At 40.7% G+C, this 20,467-nt stretch overlaps 2 protein-coding genes across 6 annotated transcripts in view; one reads left to right on the top strand and one right to left on the bottom strand.

The window, feature by feature from the left end:
• RPS6KC1 (ribosomal protein S6 kinase C1) overlaps nt 1–20,467 on the bottom strand; it is a 186,261-nt gene that overhangs the window by 87,622 nt on the left and 78,172 nt on the right. The window lies entirely within an intron of this gene.
• On the top strand, nt 17,185–17,732 carry LOC100357927 (histone H3.3A-like). The gene has a single exon (XM_002717516.6). It carries the CDS (start codon nt 17,300–17,302, stop codon nt 17,708–17,710), a length of 411 nt encoding a protein of 136 aa, XP_002717562.1. The 5' UTR covers nt 17,185–17,299; the 3' UTR covers nt 17,711–17,732.

Genomic DNA, 20,467 nt, shown 5'->3' with positions numbered 1-20,467 from the left:
CTCTCTCTCACTGTCCACTCTGCCTGTTTAAAAAAAAAAAAAAAAAAAAAAAAAAAAAAAAACCTAGAATATAAAGTAGTTCTTCCAATTCTTCCCTTAAGTCACTAAAGACAATGTAGCTAACACCCTCATCATCTGTTCAACCAAAAAAAAAAAAAAAAAAAAAAAAGCTATGCAGGAGGCAGAACTGAACAATTTAGACTTCTTGAAATAAAGTCTGTTATTTGTATTTCATGGGAAATTTGCAGAGACTTTCAAAACTCCACCTGATTTTTACCACATGCGCAGGACTTAAGCTCCACGTAAGCCTCATTATGACAGTCACGTCTTACAGTGTCTGTCTGTTTCTCTTCTCCACACTCTCCAACAGCCCCAATGCCACTGCGCTTCATCAGACATGCCTGGATCCATTCAGATTCATCGCATTAGAAAGAACATCCAAATCCATCTGGATTTGCTGGAGTGAGTTTTTGCTTGTCGTTGCTTTTTTTTTTTTCTTTAGTCACATAAAACAATACTCTTGTTTGAGATGTCCTTGGTAGTTATAGTTTTTTTTAAGTGCTGATTTATTATATTTAATGGTGTTTTGTTCTTTTCAGATACAGCCTACCATTTCTGCCTCACACTAAGTGTTCTGACAACAAAAGGCAACCTTGAGAAGCACAGTTGTTTACGATGCTACATGTCTACCACAACTCAGACGCTGTCAGTCCTTCCATGCATAATATGAACCGGTCAGTCATGGAATCTGCTTCCCATCTGCATTTAGCTAGCCCTCAGTTAATGTTCTGTCAACACTAATTGTTATATGACTGTTAGAAGTTCAAAGAGGTACTAAAGAATAGTGAAAGCAAAAGTCATAAGAATATTCAAGCCCAGGCACTTCCTCAATTACAACTGCCTTCAATGTTATTTAGTAGTGTTTCTACTATCAGTAATACTGGATGGAAACTAGCCATCATGACAATATACAATGGAAAATGTCTACAGAGACAACATTTTCTTAAATTCAGTTTTTTCTTTTGGCTCCCTAACTTATTTTTCCTTGCTTTGTAATTTTCAGAGTGTGCCCAAAAGACTAACCTGCTCACTCCCTTTAAAACAACACTGCAAGTCTGATGTTGGAACCATGGTTAAGTCACATCCCATATCAGTGCCTGCTTAAGCCCCTGCTTTAAGATCTGCTTCCAATCCAGTTAGCCGCTAATGCACACCCTGCCACCCACAAGGGAGACTCAGGTTGAGTTCCAGGATTCTGACTTTGGCCTGATCCAGCCCGGGAACCTGTGGGCAGCTGAAGAGTGAACTAGTAGATGGAAGATTGCTCTGTCTCTGAATCTCTCTGCCTTTCAAATAAAATGAAACTAAATAAATAAAAAAATTAAAAGCTGGAGACAGGTGCTGTGGCACAGTGGGTTAAACAGTTGCTTGCATTGCCAGCATCCCCTACTGGAGTGCTGGTTAAAATCCTGGCTATTCCACTTCTGATCTGGCTTCTAGCTGATGTGCCTGGGAAGACAGTGAAAGATGGTTCAAGAGCTTGGGCCCCTACTACCCACAAGGGAGACCCGGATGGAGCTCCTGGCTCCTGGCGTCAGGAGCCATTTGAGGACTGAACCAGCAGATGGTAGATTTCTCTCCTGTCTCTGTCTCTCTTTCTCTGCCTTTAAAATAAATAACCATGTTAAAAAAATTAAAAACTATAACAACATTACCCTGCAGTAATAATAAACTCCTGTCCAAACAATAATAATCACCTAAGTTTCCTTTATATTCTAAAGTCAAATGACTTCTAAAATATTAAGATAAGATTTAAAACAGCTAATTGTAAATACTGGGGGAAAAATGAGAGAAGGAGGATAAAGAACCAGAACTAAGGCATTAAAAATTTGCCTCATGAGATGGGGAAAAAAATTAAGGGAAAATTTGGAAATGAAATTCCATATAAATATTTTTATCTGCCATGTTGACAAATAAAGTCCCCCAAACCTCAAAAAAAAGCCTTCTGCTCATTCTTTCATTAGCTGTAAGAGGAATATTAAATATTAAATATATAGAAGAATCTAGAGGCTAACAATTGTTTTCTTGATGTCATGATACCAATTCACATATTTTTGCTTATATAGGATATAAAGTGATCGAGAGAATTACTGACTACAAGCAGTTTATTCAGACTCTTTTAATGCATTCCCTACCTTAAAAATTAAATTGACATACTATACACCCCATGCCATCTTTCTGCAGACTGCTTTAACATGAAGATACCTATCGCCATATTTAAATAATTCAAAGAATGTGTCAAGCAACATCCCCAGAGTATATCATACTTAAAGCCAATTTCACTAAAAAGAGAAGAGGGAAAAGTTCTACACACCACTTATTCCTCCCCTCCCACCCTGTTCGAAAGAGATGCCTAATAGTTACTCAGCTGTTATGCTCCAGTAGCAGATCAGAGAATTATCACAGAATATTACATGTAGAAGTCTCCATCAATAAAATGTTGTCTAATAAATGAATGGATAAGTAAATGAATTCACCTCCACAGCTATTGCAAGGTCCAATTAGCCAGTAGACAACCCTTATGCATAAGAGATGTATTCCAAGACAGTCAGTAGATGCCTGAGACCAGGAGAGTACCAGTAGTCAATCTGATAACTGAAAGGGCTACCGAGTCACTAAGTGGCAGATCATATGCAGTGTGGATACTCTGGACAAAGCGACGATTCATCCTCCAGAAAACAGGCAAGACTGGCTGAGACTGCCTAAGACTGTGTGTTCATCACACTGCTCAGAATGGTGTGCAAATGAAAACCTATCAATTATTAATTTCTGGACTTTATTATTTAATTTTTTCATAATGTGGTGACTATAAAAAAAGAAAAAGCATGTGGCGACTATGTGTAACTGAGAACAAGGAAAGTAAAACCACAGAGAACAGGGGGCTACTGTCCCTTCCTGCCTATGGGTGCCTCAATTACCTCTTTTTAGAACTCAGTGCCTTTCTCTAAAAACCAACCATTATGTGAAATGCATGCCAGGGAATATATGCAAAACTACTGTCTTCATCATCTCTGTAGCTGAAACAGACACAAAGGAACAGAGAGTAACACAGTCCAAAAGTGGCATAACACTGTGCACTAACTTCCATGCAGGACCTCTGCCCTCAATGAGTTGTATTATGAAAGTTAACTGTAAAACTTGTTCTCGGGGCTGGCCCTGTGGCATAGCGGGTAAAAGCATCCCATAAGGGCGCTGGTTCTAGTCCCAGCTGCTCCTCTTCTGATCCAGCTCTCTGCTATGGCCTGGGAAAGCAGTAGAAGATGGCCCAAGTCCTTGGGCCCCTGCACCTGCGTGGGAGACCCAGAAGAAGCTCCTGGCTCCTGGCTTCAGATCAGTGCAGCTCCGGCATTGTGGCCAATTGGGGAGTGAACCAGCGGATGGAAGATCTCTCTCTCTAGGTCTCTCTCTCTCTCTGCCTCTCCTTCTCTCTCTTTGTAACTCTGACTTTCAAATAAACAAACCAATCAAAAAAAGAAAATCAACCTTACTGGAGAATGGGACAGGGAAAGGGGGGTGGCAGATATGGTGGGAAGAATAACTATATTCCTTGACGCTTGCTTGCCAGCAGCCAACTTGGCATGGCCTTCTCATTCCACCACAATTCCTAAAGTTGTACTTACGAAATTTGTATTCCTTAAATAAAAGGCTTCTTAGGGAAAATTTAAAAAGTGGCAGGAATGAACTAAAAAGAGAATCTACCTTTTGATTTAATTATATGGAAAACTGTTACATCAATGTGGGAAATGCAGCAGGGATGTAATAATTATAAAACAATGTATACATAGAATGAAGCCCACATACTACCTTCTTATTGTTTGGCAGTTACAAATTTTTTTTTTTTTTTTGAAAGTCAGAATGAAAGAGAAAAGAAAGATCTTGCAGGGCCGATGCTGTGGCATTAACGCCCTGGCCTGAAGCTCTGGCATCCCATATGGAAGCCAGTTAAAGACCCAGCTGCTCCACTTCCGATCCAGCTCTCTGCTATGGCCTGGGAAAGCAGTAGAAGATGGCCCAAGTCCTTGGGCCCCTGCACCTGCATGGGAGACCCAGAAGAAGCTCCTGGCTCCTGGTTTCAGATCAGCACAGCTCCGGCCTTTGCGGCCAGATGAGGAGTTCACCATCGGATGGAAGACCTCTCTCTCTCTCTCTCTGCTTCTCCTTCTCTGTCTGACTTTCAAATAAATAAATAAATATTAAAAAAAAGAAAAGAAAAGAAAAGAAAGGTCTTGCATCCGATGGTTCACTCCCCAAATGCCCACAACAACCAGGACTGGGCCATGGTAAAGACAGGAGCCCAGAATTCCATCAGTTTCTCCCACATAGGTGGCAGGGACCTAAAGACTACTTAGCCATCATCTGCTACCTCCCAGGCAGCTTAGCAGGAAGCTGAATTAGAAGCTGGGATATACATTGGGACTCCAATGTGGGATGCGGGCTTCCCAAGTGGTGGCATAACACATGCACCACAATACCCACCCTGACAGAAACAATTTTGAAAGAAGTTTTTCTTAACAGTCTATAAAATTACATAATGACCTGGTTATTTTTTAACTGAAAGCCACATTTTAAAATTTATTCATTTCAGAGGCAGAGGGAGAGAGAGAGACAGAAAAAGACAGAGTTCCAACTGGCTGGCTTACTCCCCAAATGCCCAGCTCATTCCCCAAATGTCCATAATGGCTTGGGCTAGAAGCCAGGAACTCAATCCAGACATCCCATGTGGGTGGCAAGAACCCAATTACTTGAGCTGTCACTACTGACCCCAGATATCCACATCAGCAGGATTTTGGAATCAGATGCTGGAGTCTGGTATTGAAGTCAGGTACTCTGATGTGAGACACAGGAGTCTTAACTGCTGGCCTAAATAACAGCCCCTGAAACCTACTTTGAGACCACAAACGGCAATACAGTAAGCCTCTGGGGAAAAAAAAAAAAAAAAAAAAAAAACAGATTTACATTTTCACTATCTCCTAAGACAGAATAGGTAAGTTTCTGGGCAACTTACACAACACTTAAAGCTTAATTATAAGATAAAACAAGTAAGTCTAATATGAACATATAAAAAGTTTCAAGTTATATATTACTGTGTAACTCAAGACATTACTAAGTAATATCTAAGTTTTTCACAAGATGCCTAATAACCTGTTGATGCTAAAAGAACAGTTTTCCATTAGGGTTATTTTGTTTGTTTCATTTGGTTCACTTCAGAATACTCACAGATATTTATATTTCTTCTGATTAGAATCAATGAATTTTCAATAACCACAGGGATTAAACCAGTCCACTAAATTTAATGTTTTTAAATAATGTTGCTAATGAGATAAAAATGTGCTGATACTGATGACAGAGATTGTCTAATAAAAAACCCTTCGAGAATCCTCATCTCTCTGCTTTTGCCATGGAGCAGCTGTGCCTCACACAGATTCACATGAATGAAAATATTTAGATGAGAAACCACCCACTTAGTTTATTTTCCATATGACTTTCCTGTAATTATTTTGTAAACTGTTCACACAACAATACATAAAAACATCTGCAAAAACAGGTAATTAATGTGTCAAGCCAAACTAATGCATTTTTTATGGTGTCCATGCTTCGTCAACTGTAATTATAACTCTTTTTTAAGCAAATGATGATGTGTTTGTTGCAATGTGCAAGTGGTTATTTTAGATGCTCTGTTTACTGTTCATACAATCTGAATATAAAACTCCACAGCTACTTTACCCCACATCAATGCTGTACCTAGCTTTTGGCTGAAGCAGGAAAGTGGCTCTTTTTTCCAAGCTATAATTTCCGGTAAACATTTTTGTCATTAAAACATGAAACTCTCAATGTAAAAGTTGACACCAAAATAGACAATAATTCAAGAAGCACAGCGCAGCTAACCATTTATTTGGATTATCTTCCCTTAGCTATAACCCTGTAAGAAATACAGCACTTTGTGCCAACAGGCTACAGTATACTAAGCATCTGGGCATAAGTTAAAAGTTCATTGTCATTTCTAATGGCACCCATTCCATCTAGATCCACCAAATACAAACAGAGAGTCTTCAAAAATTCATGAGAAATGCCATTTTATTTAAAAAAAAGACTATGCATGCATTTAGAATATTTTTACATGGAAATAAACATCTTATAATTTCACTTTCCCACAAACTTTCTGAAGTACCCTTGTGTAGTAACAAATATAAATGTAATGATAATGCATAAAAACTAATTCTACTTCAAATGGCTAAATTCTACAAATTGTCAAATCTTTAGGATAAATATATCCATTTCTGTGCAGGCACTACACTATAGGATACACCAGTGAGTGAGAAAATATCTTGCATTCAAGGACATTACAAGTAAATTGAAGATATAATCATTCAATAAATAACTGCACAAATAGTAATTCATAGTAAATAAAATAAGAACTTAAGGAAAAACAGTGCTTAATGACAACAAAACTCAGGAAATCTTTTTTGGTCTGAGTAGAAGTAAGGAAAGGCTTCCTTTAGGAATTGAGATGTATAAGACCAAACAGTAGAGGGCCAGCATTGGAGCACAGCAGGTTAAGCCATGGATTACAATGCCAGCATCCCGCATCAGAGCTTCAGTTCAAGTCTTAGCTCTTCAGCTTCCAATCCAACTTCCTGCTAATGTGCCTGGGAAGTCAGTGGAAGATGGCCCAAATACTTGGGCCTTGCCAACCACATGGATGACCTGGAGGAAGCTCCTGGCTCCTGCCTGGCCCAGACCTGGCTGTTGTGGCCATTTGAGAAGTAAACCAGCAGAGAGAGTATCTATCTATCTCTGTCTTTCTCTCTGCCTCTCTCTCTCTTTCTCTTTCCTTCCTTCCCTCCCTCCCAAAATAAAAACATCTTTTTAAAAAATGACCAAGAAGGTGTTATCAACTGAAGAATCACTGGGGCACCCAAACAGAGCATAGCTTATGAGAAATTCTAAAATGAGAAGGATACTACTGATGCCTTCCAGAAGGTGAAAGAAGGTCATTGTACAAAATTATCAAAAACAACAACCAAGGACATACAAAACAACTGAGAAGTACTTATGTAAGAAAAGTGCTGAACTGCAATAATAGAAACAAGGGCCTGTGGGGTTTTAACCTGGAGGTCCTCCTGCCGGCCCTGGCAGCACAGCAGCGTGGCAGATATGAGCACCAACAGCCTTCCTTCTACTGGAGGGGTTGCACCTGACTTGGGTCACCACAGAAAAGCTTCATGCCTGAACAAACGTTCAAATCAACGGTGACTAATGGCAAACATCAGACAAGCAAAAACTGAACAGGGAAACCTGGGAAAGATGGGCATGTCATGCTTTGATTAGTTTCCATAAACTCCTGGGGACCACAGGGGTTGCATACAGCACAGAAAGGCCACAGAGAGCCCCAGCTATCTACTCACTCTTGATGAATGGGAGGTCATTAACAAATGGGAGGCAAAAACCAGGGCAGATCTGATCTCTTCCCTAAACCACACGCAGACCCCACAGACTCACGCTGTTTAAGCACAGCCTGTGAACAATCATTGGCTGACCACAAAACAAACAACAAGAAAACCAGCAACCACAACCATACCCATGAGGAATGGGGAGAAGGTAGAATGTGGAGTTATTGTAAGACATTATCAAAAATGTCAAGTTTACAACAAAATGAGACACGCAAAGAAAGAGGGAAAAACAGTCAATAAAAACTGTGAGTGGATCCAGATGTATCTAGGAAACAAAGACTTCAAAACAACCATTATAAAAATGTTCAAAGAACTGGAAAGAATTAAGGAATTAAAGAAAATACAAAGGCAATGGATTATCAAATACAGCTTAACAGTGAAGAGACAGAAATGGAAAAATAAAGAACCACACAAAAATTGTAGAGTTAAAAATTACACAACAGCAGATTGAGCTGCCATAAAAGGGAGCCTGAAAGCTTGCAGACAGGTGAGTAGACATGATATTGTCTGGATAAAAGAAAATAGTAGGAACGCCACTGTGGCACAGCGGGTTGGGTCACCACCGGCAACACTGGCATAAAATACGGGAGCCGGTTCAAGTCCCGGATGCTTCACTTCCAATCCAACTCCCTGCCAATGAGACTGGGAAAGCAGTGGAGAACAGCCCAAGTCCTTGGGCCCTGTACCCACATGGCCAAATCCTGAAGAAGCTCCTAGCTCCTGCATTTGGTCTGATCCAACTCCAACCATTGCCCTCACTTAGGGAGTGAATTAGAGGATGAAAGATCTCTCTTTCTCTCTGTCGGTCTCCCTCTTTCTGTAACTCTGCCTTTCAAATAAATAAAAATAAAATCTTTAAAAAAGAGAGAGAAGAAAACAATAACAGCAAGAAGAAATTGAAAACAAAGGGAACATCTTTGAAAACCAGCAATGACACCTATAATTCCAGTCCAAAAAATAGAGGGAAAAAAAAAAGGACAAATATTTGAGGCAATAATGACTGAAAACATGCCAATCTTGATGAAGAGTGACCTACACATCTAAGAAAGTTAAGAAATAATACAGATACAACAAATACCAACAAGGGTAAACTCAAAGATATCTGCACCTCTGATATTTAACAGCCAAACCCTCAAAAGCTAAAACAATGAGAAAATATTCCAGTAACAAAAGCGATCATAAACCTTACACATCATATTCCAGGGAATCTCAACAAGATTAACAACTGAATTGTTATCGAAAAACAGAAGTCAAAAAGCAGTGGGTGGCCAGCGCCACGGCTCACTAGGCTAATCCTCCGCCTGCGGCGCCAGAACCCCAAGTTCTAGTCCCAGTTGGGGAGCCAGATTTTATCCCGGTTGTTCCTCTTCCAGTCCAGCTCTCTGCTGTGGCCCGGGAAGGCAGTGGAGGATGGCCCAAGTGCTTGGGCCCTGGACCCGCATGGGAGACCAGGAGGAAGCACTTGGCTCCTGGCTTCGGATCGGCGCAGCGTGCCAGCCATGGCGGCCATTCGGGGGGGTGACCTTTCTCTCTGTCTCTCTCACTGTCTATTACTCTCTCTCTCCGTCTAACTCTGCCTGGCAAAAAAAAAAAAAAGGAGTGGGATAGAATATATAAAATACTAAAGAAAAAACAAAAACTGTCAACTTAGAATCTGATGGTATCTTTCAAAAATAAAGACTAGGGCCAGCGCACTGTGGCATATTGAGTAAAGCTGCTGCCTGCAGTGCTGGCATCCCATGTGGGCGCTGGTTTGAGTCCTGGCTGCTCCATTTCCGGCCCAGCTCTCTGCTGTGACCTGGGAAAGTGGTAGAGGATGGCCCAGATCCTTGGGTCCCTGCACCTGCATTGGAGATCTGGAAGAGGCTCCTAGCTCCTGGCTTCAGATTGGCACAGCCCCTGTCATTGTGGCCATAACCAGAGTGAACCAGTGAATGGAGGATCTCTCTCTCTCTCTCTCTCTCTGCCTCTGCCTCTCTGTAACTCTGCCATTCAAATAAATAAAAAATAAATCTTAAAAAAAAAATAAATAAAGGTGGGGGCTGGCACCGTGGCGCAGTAGGTTAATCCTCTGCCTGCAGTGCCAGCATTCCATATGGGGGCCAGTTCTAGTCCTGGTTGCTCCTCTTCCCAGGAAGAAGCACCTGGCTCCTGGCTTCGGATCCGCACAGCTCAGGCCACTGCAGCCATTTGGAGAGTGAACCAATGGAAGGAAGACCTTTCTCTCTGTCTCTCTCTCTCACTGTCTGTAATTCTACCTGTCAAATAAATAAATAAAATATATTAAAAAATAAATAAAGGCATAACAGACGCATACCCAAATAAAGATTGAGAGTTAGTTGCCAGTAGACCTAACATATAGAAAACACTTTTTAAAAAGGAAATGATACAAGAGTAACTCAAATCTGAACACAAAATAAAAAGTACAAGTAAAGGAAATTACTTATATATGAAAGACAGAATAAATATATTTTCTCATTCCATAACCAAACTGAATTTAAAATAACAAATGCACTTAAAAAGTAATGATAAAACTACACTGTAAGCTTACATGAAGATCTAACATACCTGACAATAATACAAAAAGGAGTGGGAAGAGGGGGGAGCAATACTGAAGCAAAGTATTGGGATGAAGGCAGTCTCATTCTGAAGCAGAATTTTTTAAAAGAATTATTTTTACTTATTTGAAAGGCAGAGTGACAGAAAGAGACACAGAGAGATCTGCCATGTGCTGATTCACTCTCCAAATGGCCGCAGAACTGGACAGTAAGCAGAGCAGGTGGAACTCAAACATGCGTTTGAATATGGAATGCCAGCATCACGGGCAGAAGCTTAAACCACTGTGCCACAACACCAGCCCAAGAAGTAGAATGTTTTAAGTTAAAATGTTTGTTAATCTACAGTGGAAGTATGACAGAAAACAAAAAATGGTATTTTTTAAAAACCAGATTAAATTGTACTAGAAAATATTTACCATAAAAGAAAGGGGTAAAAAAGCAGATGGGGCTGGTGCAGTGGCCTAGTAGGTAAAGCCACAACCTGCATTGCACCATCCCATATGGGAGCCAGTTCAAGACCCAGCTGCTCCACTTCTGATCCAGCCATTTGGGGGTGAACCTGCGGACAGAAGACCTCTCTCTGCCTCTGCCTCTGCCTCTCTGTAACTCTGCCTTTTTAAATAAATAAATAAATCTTTTTTAAAAAAGTATAAATAAGCATAAATTACTTAAAAGAATTTAAATTATGTATATACATGACAATCAAAATGAAATACAAATTAACAACAAAACTAACCATGAGAAATCGACAAATGTTTCAAAATTTAAAAATGCGTTTCCTAAGAATATATGAACCGAGGCCAGCACTGTGGCATAGCAGGTAAAGCTGCTGCCTGCAGTGCTGGCATCCTATGAGGGTCCCGGTTTTAGTCCTGGCTGCTCCACTTCCAATCCAGCTCTCTGCTATGACCTGGGAAAGCAGTGGAAGATGGCCCATGTGCTTGGGCCTCTGCACCCACGTGGGAGACCAGGAAGAAGCTCCTGGTTCCTGGCTTCGGATTGGCACAGCTCTGGTCCTTGCGGCCATTTGGGGAGTGAGCCAGCGGATGGAAGTCCTCTCTCTTTCTCTCTCTCTGCCTCTCCTTCTCTCTCTGTGTAATTCTGACTTTCAAATAAATAAATAAATATTTTTAAAAAAAGAATATATGAATCAAAGAAAAAACTACAAAAGAAACTGGACTTTTTTTTTCCAAGCTGAATAAATGTGAAAAAAGTATCAAAATTTATGGGATGAGCCAGCAGTGCTTAACAGGACATTTATAGCTTTAAAAACCTACAGAGAAAAAGAAGACCTCCATCAATAACCTAAATAAGACAAAGCCTAAAAAGGAAAAGCAAACTACACAAAAATAAGACAAGAGAAGAGAGACATGAAATAGGACAAAAGAAAAAGTATACAGAAATTTAAAAACACTCATTTGAAAAAAATCAATAAAACTGGCAAAGCTTTAGCTAGAACAAACAAGAAAAACAATGAACATATCAATCACTTTCAATTAGCAATACTTTATTTTGCCTTTAGGTGTTGAAAGGTGTTTTTATTGGGTATAGTATTCCCAATTGTCAGGGTATTGTTTTTTCTTTCCCTACATTAGTAATGCTGATCAAGTGTCTTTTTGCTTGCATTGATTCCAACAAGAAATCAGATATCATTCTTACCTTTGTTCTGTTCAGTATGTCTATTTTTCGTGCCTGCTTTTAAGAGTTCTTCTTTCTTGTTGGTTTTAAAAAATTTGATTGTGGGGGCCGGTGCTGTGGCACAGCAGGCTAAAGCTCTGGCCTAAAGCACCAGTACCCCATATGGGTGCTGATTCTAGTCCTGGCTGCTCCTCTTCTGATCCAGCTCTCTGCTGTGGCCTGGGAGAGCAGTGGACCTGCGTGAGAGACCCAGAAGAAGCTCCTGGCTTCGGATCAGTGCAGCTCCAGCCACTGCAGCCAACTGGGGAGTGAACCAGCGGATGGAAGACCTCTCTCTCTCGGTCTCTACCTTTCTCTATAACTCTTTCATATAAATTAAAAAAAAATGTTTTGATTGTTATATGCCTTGTTATGGTTTTCATTTCTCTTGTGTGTGGGGTTTATTGTTTTTATCAGATTTGAAAAGCTTTTAGGCATTCTTTCCTCAAATATTTTGTTCTTCTTCTTCCTTTACCAGGGGCTCCTGGTAAACTGTTACACAGAACAATGATGCTGTATTAATTTTTCTCTTATTCTGTCACCTCTCCATGTTCTTTGGGGGGATAGTTTCTATTCCTATGTCCTTAAGTCGATTAATCTTTCCTTCTATAACATCTAATTCTGCTAATAATCCCATTCCTTATATTTTTCATTTCTGATGTGGTAGCTTTCATCTCTAGAAGTTCAATTTGGGCCTTTTGTAATTCTTCTAAATCTCTACCATAACCTCTTCAATGAATACTTATAATATGAATATATTTATAATAACTATTTAAGTCCTTGTGTGATAATTCTAACATATATGTCATTTCTGGATATGTTTTGATTATCTCACTTTTTCTATCATTTAAGGTCATATTTTTTCCTGCTTTTTTGCCTGAATCATGTTTTGGGTTTTTTTTTATTAATCATTCACTTTTTGTTTGTTTTTATTTGAAATGCAACAAGACAGAGAAAGAGAGACAGGAACAGAACAGAGATCTTCCATCTACTAGTTCACTCCCTAAAAACAGTAGCGCCTGGGCCAGGTCACAGCAGAAGCTCAAACTCAATCCTAATCACCCACATGGATGACAGGAAGCCAATTACTCAAGCCAATATTTGCTGCATCTCACAGTGTACATTAGCAGGAAGCTAGATCAGAAGCACAGCCTGGGACCAGAACCCAAGCACTCCAATATGGGATGCGGGTGACCCAAGTGATGTCTCTTAACAGCTGCACTAAATGCCCACCTCCTTAGAAGGTTAATCCAGCTACTACAGGTTTTACTCCGTTGTGTGTAGGATTTTTTGTCTAAGTTTTATCAATACTCTTGAGCCTTGTTCTAGGCTGCAGTGATGTGTCCCGGAAAGAGTTTGCTCCTTTTCTGTCTTGCTTTTAAGATTTGTTAGAATGGGCCTAGACTGACTCTTCCTCCACGGTTATTCTCTCCGAGGATGCTGTCCTCAGACTGAGCTTTCTGAGAATACCTTTTGTGAACACACATGATTCCTGGCCTTGTGTGAACATCCAGCACTGTTTCCCCTAATCCTTTCTTTCATAGACCTGGGATGGCTTCCTCACACACATGTACTTACCAGTACTCTGCTGACTATTCTAAAGGATACTCTGCCAATCTCTATGCAGTTATCTATGCTCTAGAAAAAACACTGGCAGTCGGGCAATGATCCTGCATCTCTACCCTGTAAGCACAAACTGTGCACTCTAGTTATGGTCTCCGGAGCCTCTCAATACCCTCTCCTGAACCCAGAGGTTTCGCCAGGACCCATGTAGCTTCTTTCCCCCTGCACTACAGCCTGAAAACTCAAGACAGTAAGCTGGGACAATCCTGCGCCTCACATCATTTGTTTCTTCTCTCAGAAACCACTATGCTTCATTGTGTGATGTTCACCCAGTGCTTTGAAAACCACTGTTTTCAAGAACACATGTTCTATATTCTATTTCCTATGTCACTGGAACACATCATTTAAAGTGATTATAACTATGCACTGTTATGTATTTGCCTTTTCTCATTTAATCCCTCCAGTCTTCCTGTTGCTTGGGTAAAAGGACTTTTATCAGCAGTATACGGTCATGGCACTGTTCCCACCCCAACTATCAGGCCAATCAATTACAATAAAAAATCCAATTTCAGGGTGGGCATTTGGTAGGGTGGGATAAACCACCACTTGACACACCCAGAGTGCCTTGGGTTCAAGTCTCAGCTTTGCTCTCTGTTCTACTTTCTGCTAATGCACATCCTGGGAGGTACCAGCTGATGGCTAAAGTAGCTGGGCCCCCTAACACCCACATGAACTCCAGTTCTTGGCTTCAGCCTGCCCCAGCCCTGGCTATTGTGAGCATTTTGGGGTGAATAAACAGACTAGAAATTATCTTCTCTCTCACACCCCTCTTTTTCTCTCTTTCAAATAAATGAAATACTTAAAAAAAAAAGTTAAGTGCCATATAGGGTTGTTTCTAATCCCTGCTCTTATTTGATTGGGTACCCAAAGTTTTTGTTTTTCATTATCCAACAGTGTGTTTTTCTTTTGTAGGCGAGGAGGCAACCACTGGTGTGGATTCATTCAAGATAACTATTTCACAGGGGGATTTTTACTGTGTTTGTGGAGCTTTCTCACATAAACCAGTAACACAGATGTTTGATTAGATAATGATTTAATCATACCCCATACAATTTGAAGATCATTTTAATCCTATATGAAGGTACTTTAAAAAGTTCATGGAAAAATAGAATTAAAGATGTTTATTTTGATGCAAAAATGTGAAATCTATGCATAGTTTTTCCATAATACACACTTTCCATGAACTTTATGAAGAACCCTTGTATATCTATGTCTATTCTATATTCAATGATTGATTACACACAAAAATGGCTAAAACTACTAAAAGTAAGAAAAATTTTCTATAAACATGAATAGAGCAGTAACATGATAGAAAATATCATGAAACCCCTCAGGTCACATTTTGAATTTAGCAAGAACACCATTTTGAGGCCCTGAATTAAAACAATTGAAAAAGCAGGATGGTTTGATCATACAGAAAGCCTCAACAAACTTCAAAAAACTGGAACACCTCACACCAAGGGTTCTTTGAACACCACGGAATTAAACTGGAGATCAGTAACAAGGAAAAATTCCAACTTCCAGAAAATTAAACAGCACACTGTGATACACTTCTAAGTAATTTATAGGTATAAGAGAGGCAGGACAATGAATGGATCCCGAAGCCCAAAATCTGTGACCATTTGACTGTATCTGGTTAAAGGGACTTCACAAATGTGATTTAAGGTTAGAGATCTTCAGCTGGGGCAATTATTCTGGATTATCTGAATAAACCTAACCAAATCATATGGGTTCTTAAAATTAGATAACCTTTGCTGGCTGAAGATCAGAGTGGGATCTGATCTGCAGAACAGTAAATGAGGTGCAACATTGCTGGCTTGTAAGAAGGAGGAAGAGAGTGGCCAGCAGGTAGAGTCGCTGCCTGAGTGCTGGCATCCCTTATGGGCATCCATTCATGTCCTGGTTGTTCCACTTCCAATCCAGCTCCCTACGAATGGCCTGGGAAAGCAGTGGTAGATGGCCCAAGTCCTTGGGCCCCTGCACTCACGTGGGAGACCGGGAAAAAGCTCCTGGCTTAGGATCAGATCAGCTCCAGCCATTGTGGCCATTTGGGGAGTGAACCAGAGGATGGAAGACCTCTCTCTCTCTCTCTCCCTCTCTCTGTCTGTAACTCTACCTCTCTAATAAATAAAGTAAATCTTGTATTTAAAAAAAAAAAAAAAAAGGAGGAGGAGGAAGAGGACCAAAGCCAAGGCTTGCAGGTAGTCTCTAGAAGCTAGAAAAGGTAGGGGAAGTGATTCTCCTCTAGTGTATCTATCAATGAACATAGTCTTACTCACCTCTTCAACGTTAGCCACAGGAAACTTATGTCAGATTTCCAAGCCACAAAACCACAAATAAGTTTGTGTTGGAAGTTACTAAATTTGTTACAGCAAAAATAGAAAACCAATAAAATAGAATTAAGAAAAAAGTATAAAATATTTTTAACTGAGGACAATGAAAATACAACATATCAACACCCACAAAATGTAGCTGAAGTACTTAGTGGAATATATAATTATAATTATAAATGTATATGAGAGGAGAAACTGAAATTCAAAGAATCAAGCTTCTAAAAAATTAAAAGAAGAGTCAGACCTGAAGTAAACAGAAGGAAATAAAGGAATAGAAATCTGTAAGATAGAAAGCAAACATACAAAACATACAACAGTCTTTTTAAAGAGTCGATTCTGTTTAACATTAATAACACTGACAAATCCCTAATACAACTTAAGAACAAAAGAAAAATATAACAAATTACCAACATCAAGAAAGATCTAACAGACATCAAAGATTAGGAGATACTATAAATAGTGCTACAATTAATATTTGTGTTAAGCAGACAAATTCCTTGAAAAATACAACTTACCAAACTTGACAAAAGAAGAAGTGCATACAATTTTAACAGTTGGGTATCTGTTACAGAAACTGATTACATTCTTTCCCACAGAATCATTCCTAAATTTGTTAAGTATGATAATTATATTGCGGACATGTGGGAGAGTGACCCTATTTTCTGGAAATGCAAACTATGTAGGGTAAAGGCCCTAGTGTCTGTAATTTACCTTTAAATTCAGCAAATACATAAATAGGAAAATAAAAATATATATACATAAATCATGAATAAATATCAGCCATCAAATTATATATAAAAAGAGAATATATATATATATATATATATATCACAGTTGATTAAGGTTTATTCACATGCAAAAGTTGCTGAACACTGAAAAAACAATGCATGTGGACTCTCAGGCCTGGAGGACAATGGCGGCTACCCAATTTCCAACCTCACCACATAACCTCTCAAAAAATCAAGAGAGCTTAAATAAATCCACATGTGACCCACATTCTCAGCATTACTAGAAAACAAAGAATACCATGACCTTCAGATTATCTGTAAAAAAGGAAATAAACCAAATTATAACATAACTCCCAGGGTCCCATGGGGAGGAAAAGCTTAAGAGATGGGAGGGGGGTTGCTATTGTGCTGTAAAGCCACCCCCTGCAGTGCGAGAATCCCACAGGGGCGCAGGTTCAAGTTCCAGTTGCTCCACAACCAATCCAACTCTCTGCTATGGCCTGTGAAAGCAGAAAATGGTCATGTCCTTTGGCCCTTGCACCCATGTGGATGAAGCTTCTGGCTCCTGGCTTAGGGTCTGCCCAGCTTGGGCCGTTGCGTCCATCTGGGAAGTGAATCAGTGGATGGAAGATCTCTCTAGGACTTACAGCACAGGGGAAAAAAAAATCACACCCAGAAAAGGAAAGTCCAACTAATGCCAAACTACTAAAAATAGGTTGTGACAATGGCAATTTGGAGCAGAGGCTGTGAAAATAAGTGGAGCCAAAAGTGAGTCTCGGCCGCCGTTGCTCTCTAACGCCAGCGCCGCCTCTCGCTCGCCGAGCTCCAGCCGAAGGAGAAGGGGGGTTAAGTAAGGAGGTCTTTATACCATGGCTCATACAAAGCAGACTGCCCGCAAATCGACTGGTGGTAAAGCACTCAGGAAGCAACTGGCTACAAAAGCCGCTCGCAAGAGTGCGCCCTCTACTGGAGGGGTGAAGAAACCTCATCGTTACAGGCCTGGTACTGTGGCACTTCGTGAAATCAGACGTTATCAGAAGTCCACTGGGCTTCTGATTTGCAAACTCCCCTTCCAGCGTCTGGTGCGAGAAATCGCTCAGGACTTCAAAACAGATCTGCGCTTCCAGAGCGCAGCTATTGGTGCTTTGCAGGAGGCAAGTGGGGCCTATCTGGTTGGCCTTTTTGAAGACACCAACCTGTGTGCTATCCATGCCAAACGTGTAACAATTATGCCAAAAGACATCCAGCTAGCACGCCGCATACGTGGAGAACGTGCTTAAGAATCCACTATGACGGGAAACATTTCATTCTCAAAATTTTTTTTTTCTCTTCTTCCTGTTATTGGTAGTTCTGAACGTTAGATATTTTTTCCCATGGGTCAAAAGGTACCTAAGTATATGATTGCGAGTGGAAAATAGGGGACAGAAATCAGGTATTGGCAGTTTTTCCATTTTCATTTTTGTGTGTGGATTTTTAATATAAATGCAGGGACGTAAAGCATTAATGCAAGTCAAAATGTTTCAGTGAACAAGTTTCAGCAGTTCAACTTTATAACAATTATAAATAAACCTGTTAAATTTTTCTGGACAATGCCAGCATTTGGATTTTTTTAAAACAAGTAAATTTCTTATTGACGGCAACTAAAAAAAAAAAAAAAAAAAGTGAGTCTCAGCAGAGCTTTCTTCCTGAGGAAGAATCAGATGTATCAGAAATGGCTGATCCCTCTTGAAGTCTGTGGCAGTGACAGAACAAAGGGAAAGAACAAAATGAGAGAAAAATGAGGATCCTACAGAAATAAAGGAATACAAGACGGCCGGCGCCGCGGCTCACTAGGCTAATCCTCCGCCTTGTGGCGCCGGCACACCGGGTTCTAGTCCCAGTCGGGGCACCGGATTCTGTCCCGGTTGCCCCTCTTCCAGGCCAGCTCTCTGCTGTGGCCCGGGAGTGCAGTGGAGGATGGCCCAGGTGCTTGGGCCCTGCACCCCATGGGAGACCAGGATAAGTACCTGGCTCCTGCCATCGGATCAGCGCAGTGCTCTGGCCGCAGTGCGCCGGCCGTGGCGGCCATTGGAGGGTGAACCAACAGCAAAGGAAGACCTTTCTCTCTGTCTCTCTCTCTCACTGTCCGTTCTGCCTGTCAAAAAAAAAAAAAAAAAAAAGGAATACAAGACACCAATCCATCCTGTCATCATCAGCCACAAATGAAACTGCCCAGGTGAGGCTCGAACCAACAAAAACAACACCGCCCATGCAAGCAACAGCAGTAGAAAAAGCACAGACCTCGTCCAGTGATCTCTGATCAGGAGAGCAATCACTTATGGAGAGTCAGTGACTGGAAGGGGATGGAAGGAAGCTTCTAGGGTGCCAAATTCTATTCCTTGACCCCTGGCTACCAGCTCTACGGGAGTTTTCCTTGTGTGAGAATACACGGAACTATATGCTTATAACATGTGCTTTTCTGTATATATAATCATCCTTCAACTTAAAAAAAAAAAAGATGTCTGCTCTCTAGAGAATTATAATCTAAAAAAAACATGTAAGAGAAAACATAAACAACCAAAACAACCTTTCTTTTAAAGTGAGGGGATAAAGAATAACAACACATGGCACTATTGGAACAGGAAGGAGAAACAGGGATGGCATTCCCTTTGTTTTTTTTCCTCCACTTTGATCCACTCCTCCTAGGTTTACTCCTATAGTTGTGCTGTTCAGTGCACATGGTTCCCCAGGCATAGCTCTGTCCACCTTTCCCTGCTGACCCAAGTTAGAGACAGAGGTGAAGGCACGTGACCCATGCCAGGTTAGTCCTCTCTCTGCCCTTACTGAAGATGTTGGGAGAAAACAGCTTCTTCTAAGATCCTGAGGAAAACACCTGTATCACCTGGAGCTACTGGGGGTTATCTTTCACGTCATTTGGAAATAAAATCAAACCTGACAAAGGGATCAGCAATTATAGGGTGTGGACAGAGACGGGAAAATAGAAAGACGGAGAGCAGGTGATACTTCTTGAACACCTGGATCAAACTGTACGCAGCCATTGAACCATTCACTTTTGTGGGCTAAACCACTCTTTTCTATGTGAGCTTCTCTGAGTTGCTTAGGTTTTTGTTACCTATAACTGAAAGAGTCCAGTCCAACATAAAACCTGAAAGAAGGCCTGACCTGAGTATAGGGTAATTTGAAAAGCAACTCTCTTTTCATTTGTGAACATAGAGACTCTAAAGTGTTCTCTCTGAACCTACGGAACAGTTCCTTCTGAGTTCACTGTATTAGTAGCTGCCTTCCCCTGTCGGCAGATACTTCCTAGACCAACTAAAGAAAAGAAAACTCAGAATGCTGACAGAGAGAGAAGACAAGAATATAACTGGCATATTGCTTCAAATCTCTATTAAAAAAATCTCAATATTACTGCTTTAAAATGCTTTCTTCTACCAGTTTCAAAACAGTTAAGGTCATAAAAATTCTTATCTGGGGCAATTTATTCAATTAAAGAGTATATGTTTTATTTTAAGAGAAAGAAGACTGTGGAGAGGCCAACACTGTGACATAGCAGGTTAAGCCACCACCTGCAACGCCGGCATCCAATATAGGCCCTCGTTTGAGTCCTGGCTGCTCCACTTCCAATCCAGCTCACTGCTAATGCACCTGGGAAGACAGTGGAAGATGGCCCGAGAGCTTGGGCTCCTGCACCCACTTGGGAGACCAGGAAGAAGCTCCTGGCTCCTGGCTTCGGATCAGCGCAGCTCTGGCCATTGCGGCCATCTGGAGAGTGAACCAATGGAGGGAAGACCTTTCTCTCTGTTTCTCTCTCTCACTGTCTGTAACTCTTCCTCTCAAATAAATAAAAAAAAATAGGTGATGGAAATTTTTCATAATAGAAATATTCTGAATTTGTTTAATAGTGTTGTTCTTTGAAAAAGATTTCAGGGCTGGCGCCGTGGCTCACTTGGTTAATCCTCTGCCTACAGCAACAGTATCCCAAAAGGGCGCTGGGTTCTAGTCCTGGTAGCTCCTCTTCCAGTCCAGTTCTCTGCTGT

This window comes from Oryctolagus cuniculus, chromosome 13 (genome assembly GCF_051225735.1).
Source record: "Oryctolagus cuniculus isolate XC-2025 breed Fujian yellow rabbit chromosome 13, ASM5122573v1, whole genome shotgun sequence".
NCBI classification, from domain to species: Eukaryota; Metazoa; Chordata; class Mammalia; order Lagomorpha; family Leporidae; genus Oryctolagus; species Oryctolagus cuniculus.
The sequence above is the reverse complement of the archived record's forward strand: the minus strand, read 5'-3'. Positions and strand labels throughout refer to the sequence as shown.

Excerpts from the sequence above, each read along its gene's own strand:
- LOC100357927 (XM_002717516.6), top strand. The coding sequence starts at position 17,300 with ATGGCTCATACAAAGCAGACTGCCCGCAAATCGACTGGTGGTAAAGCA.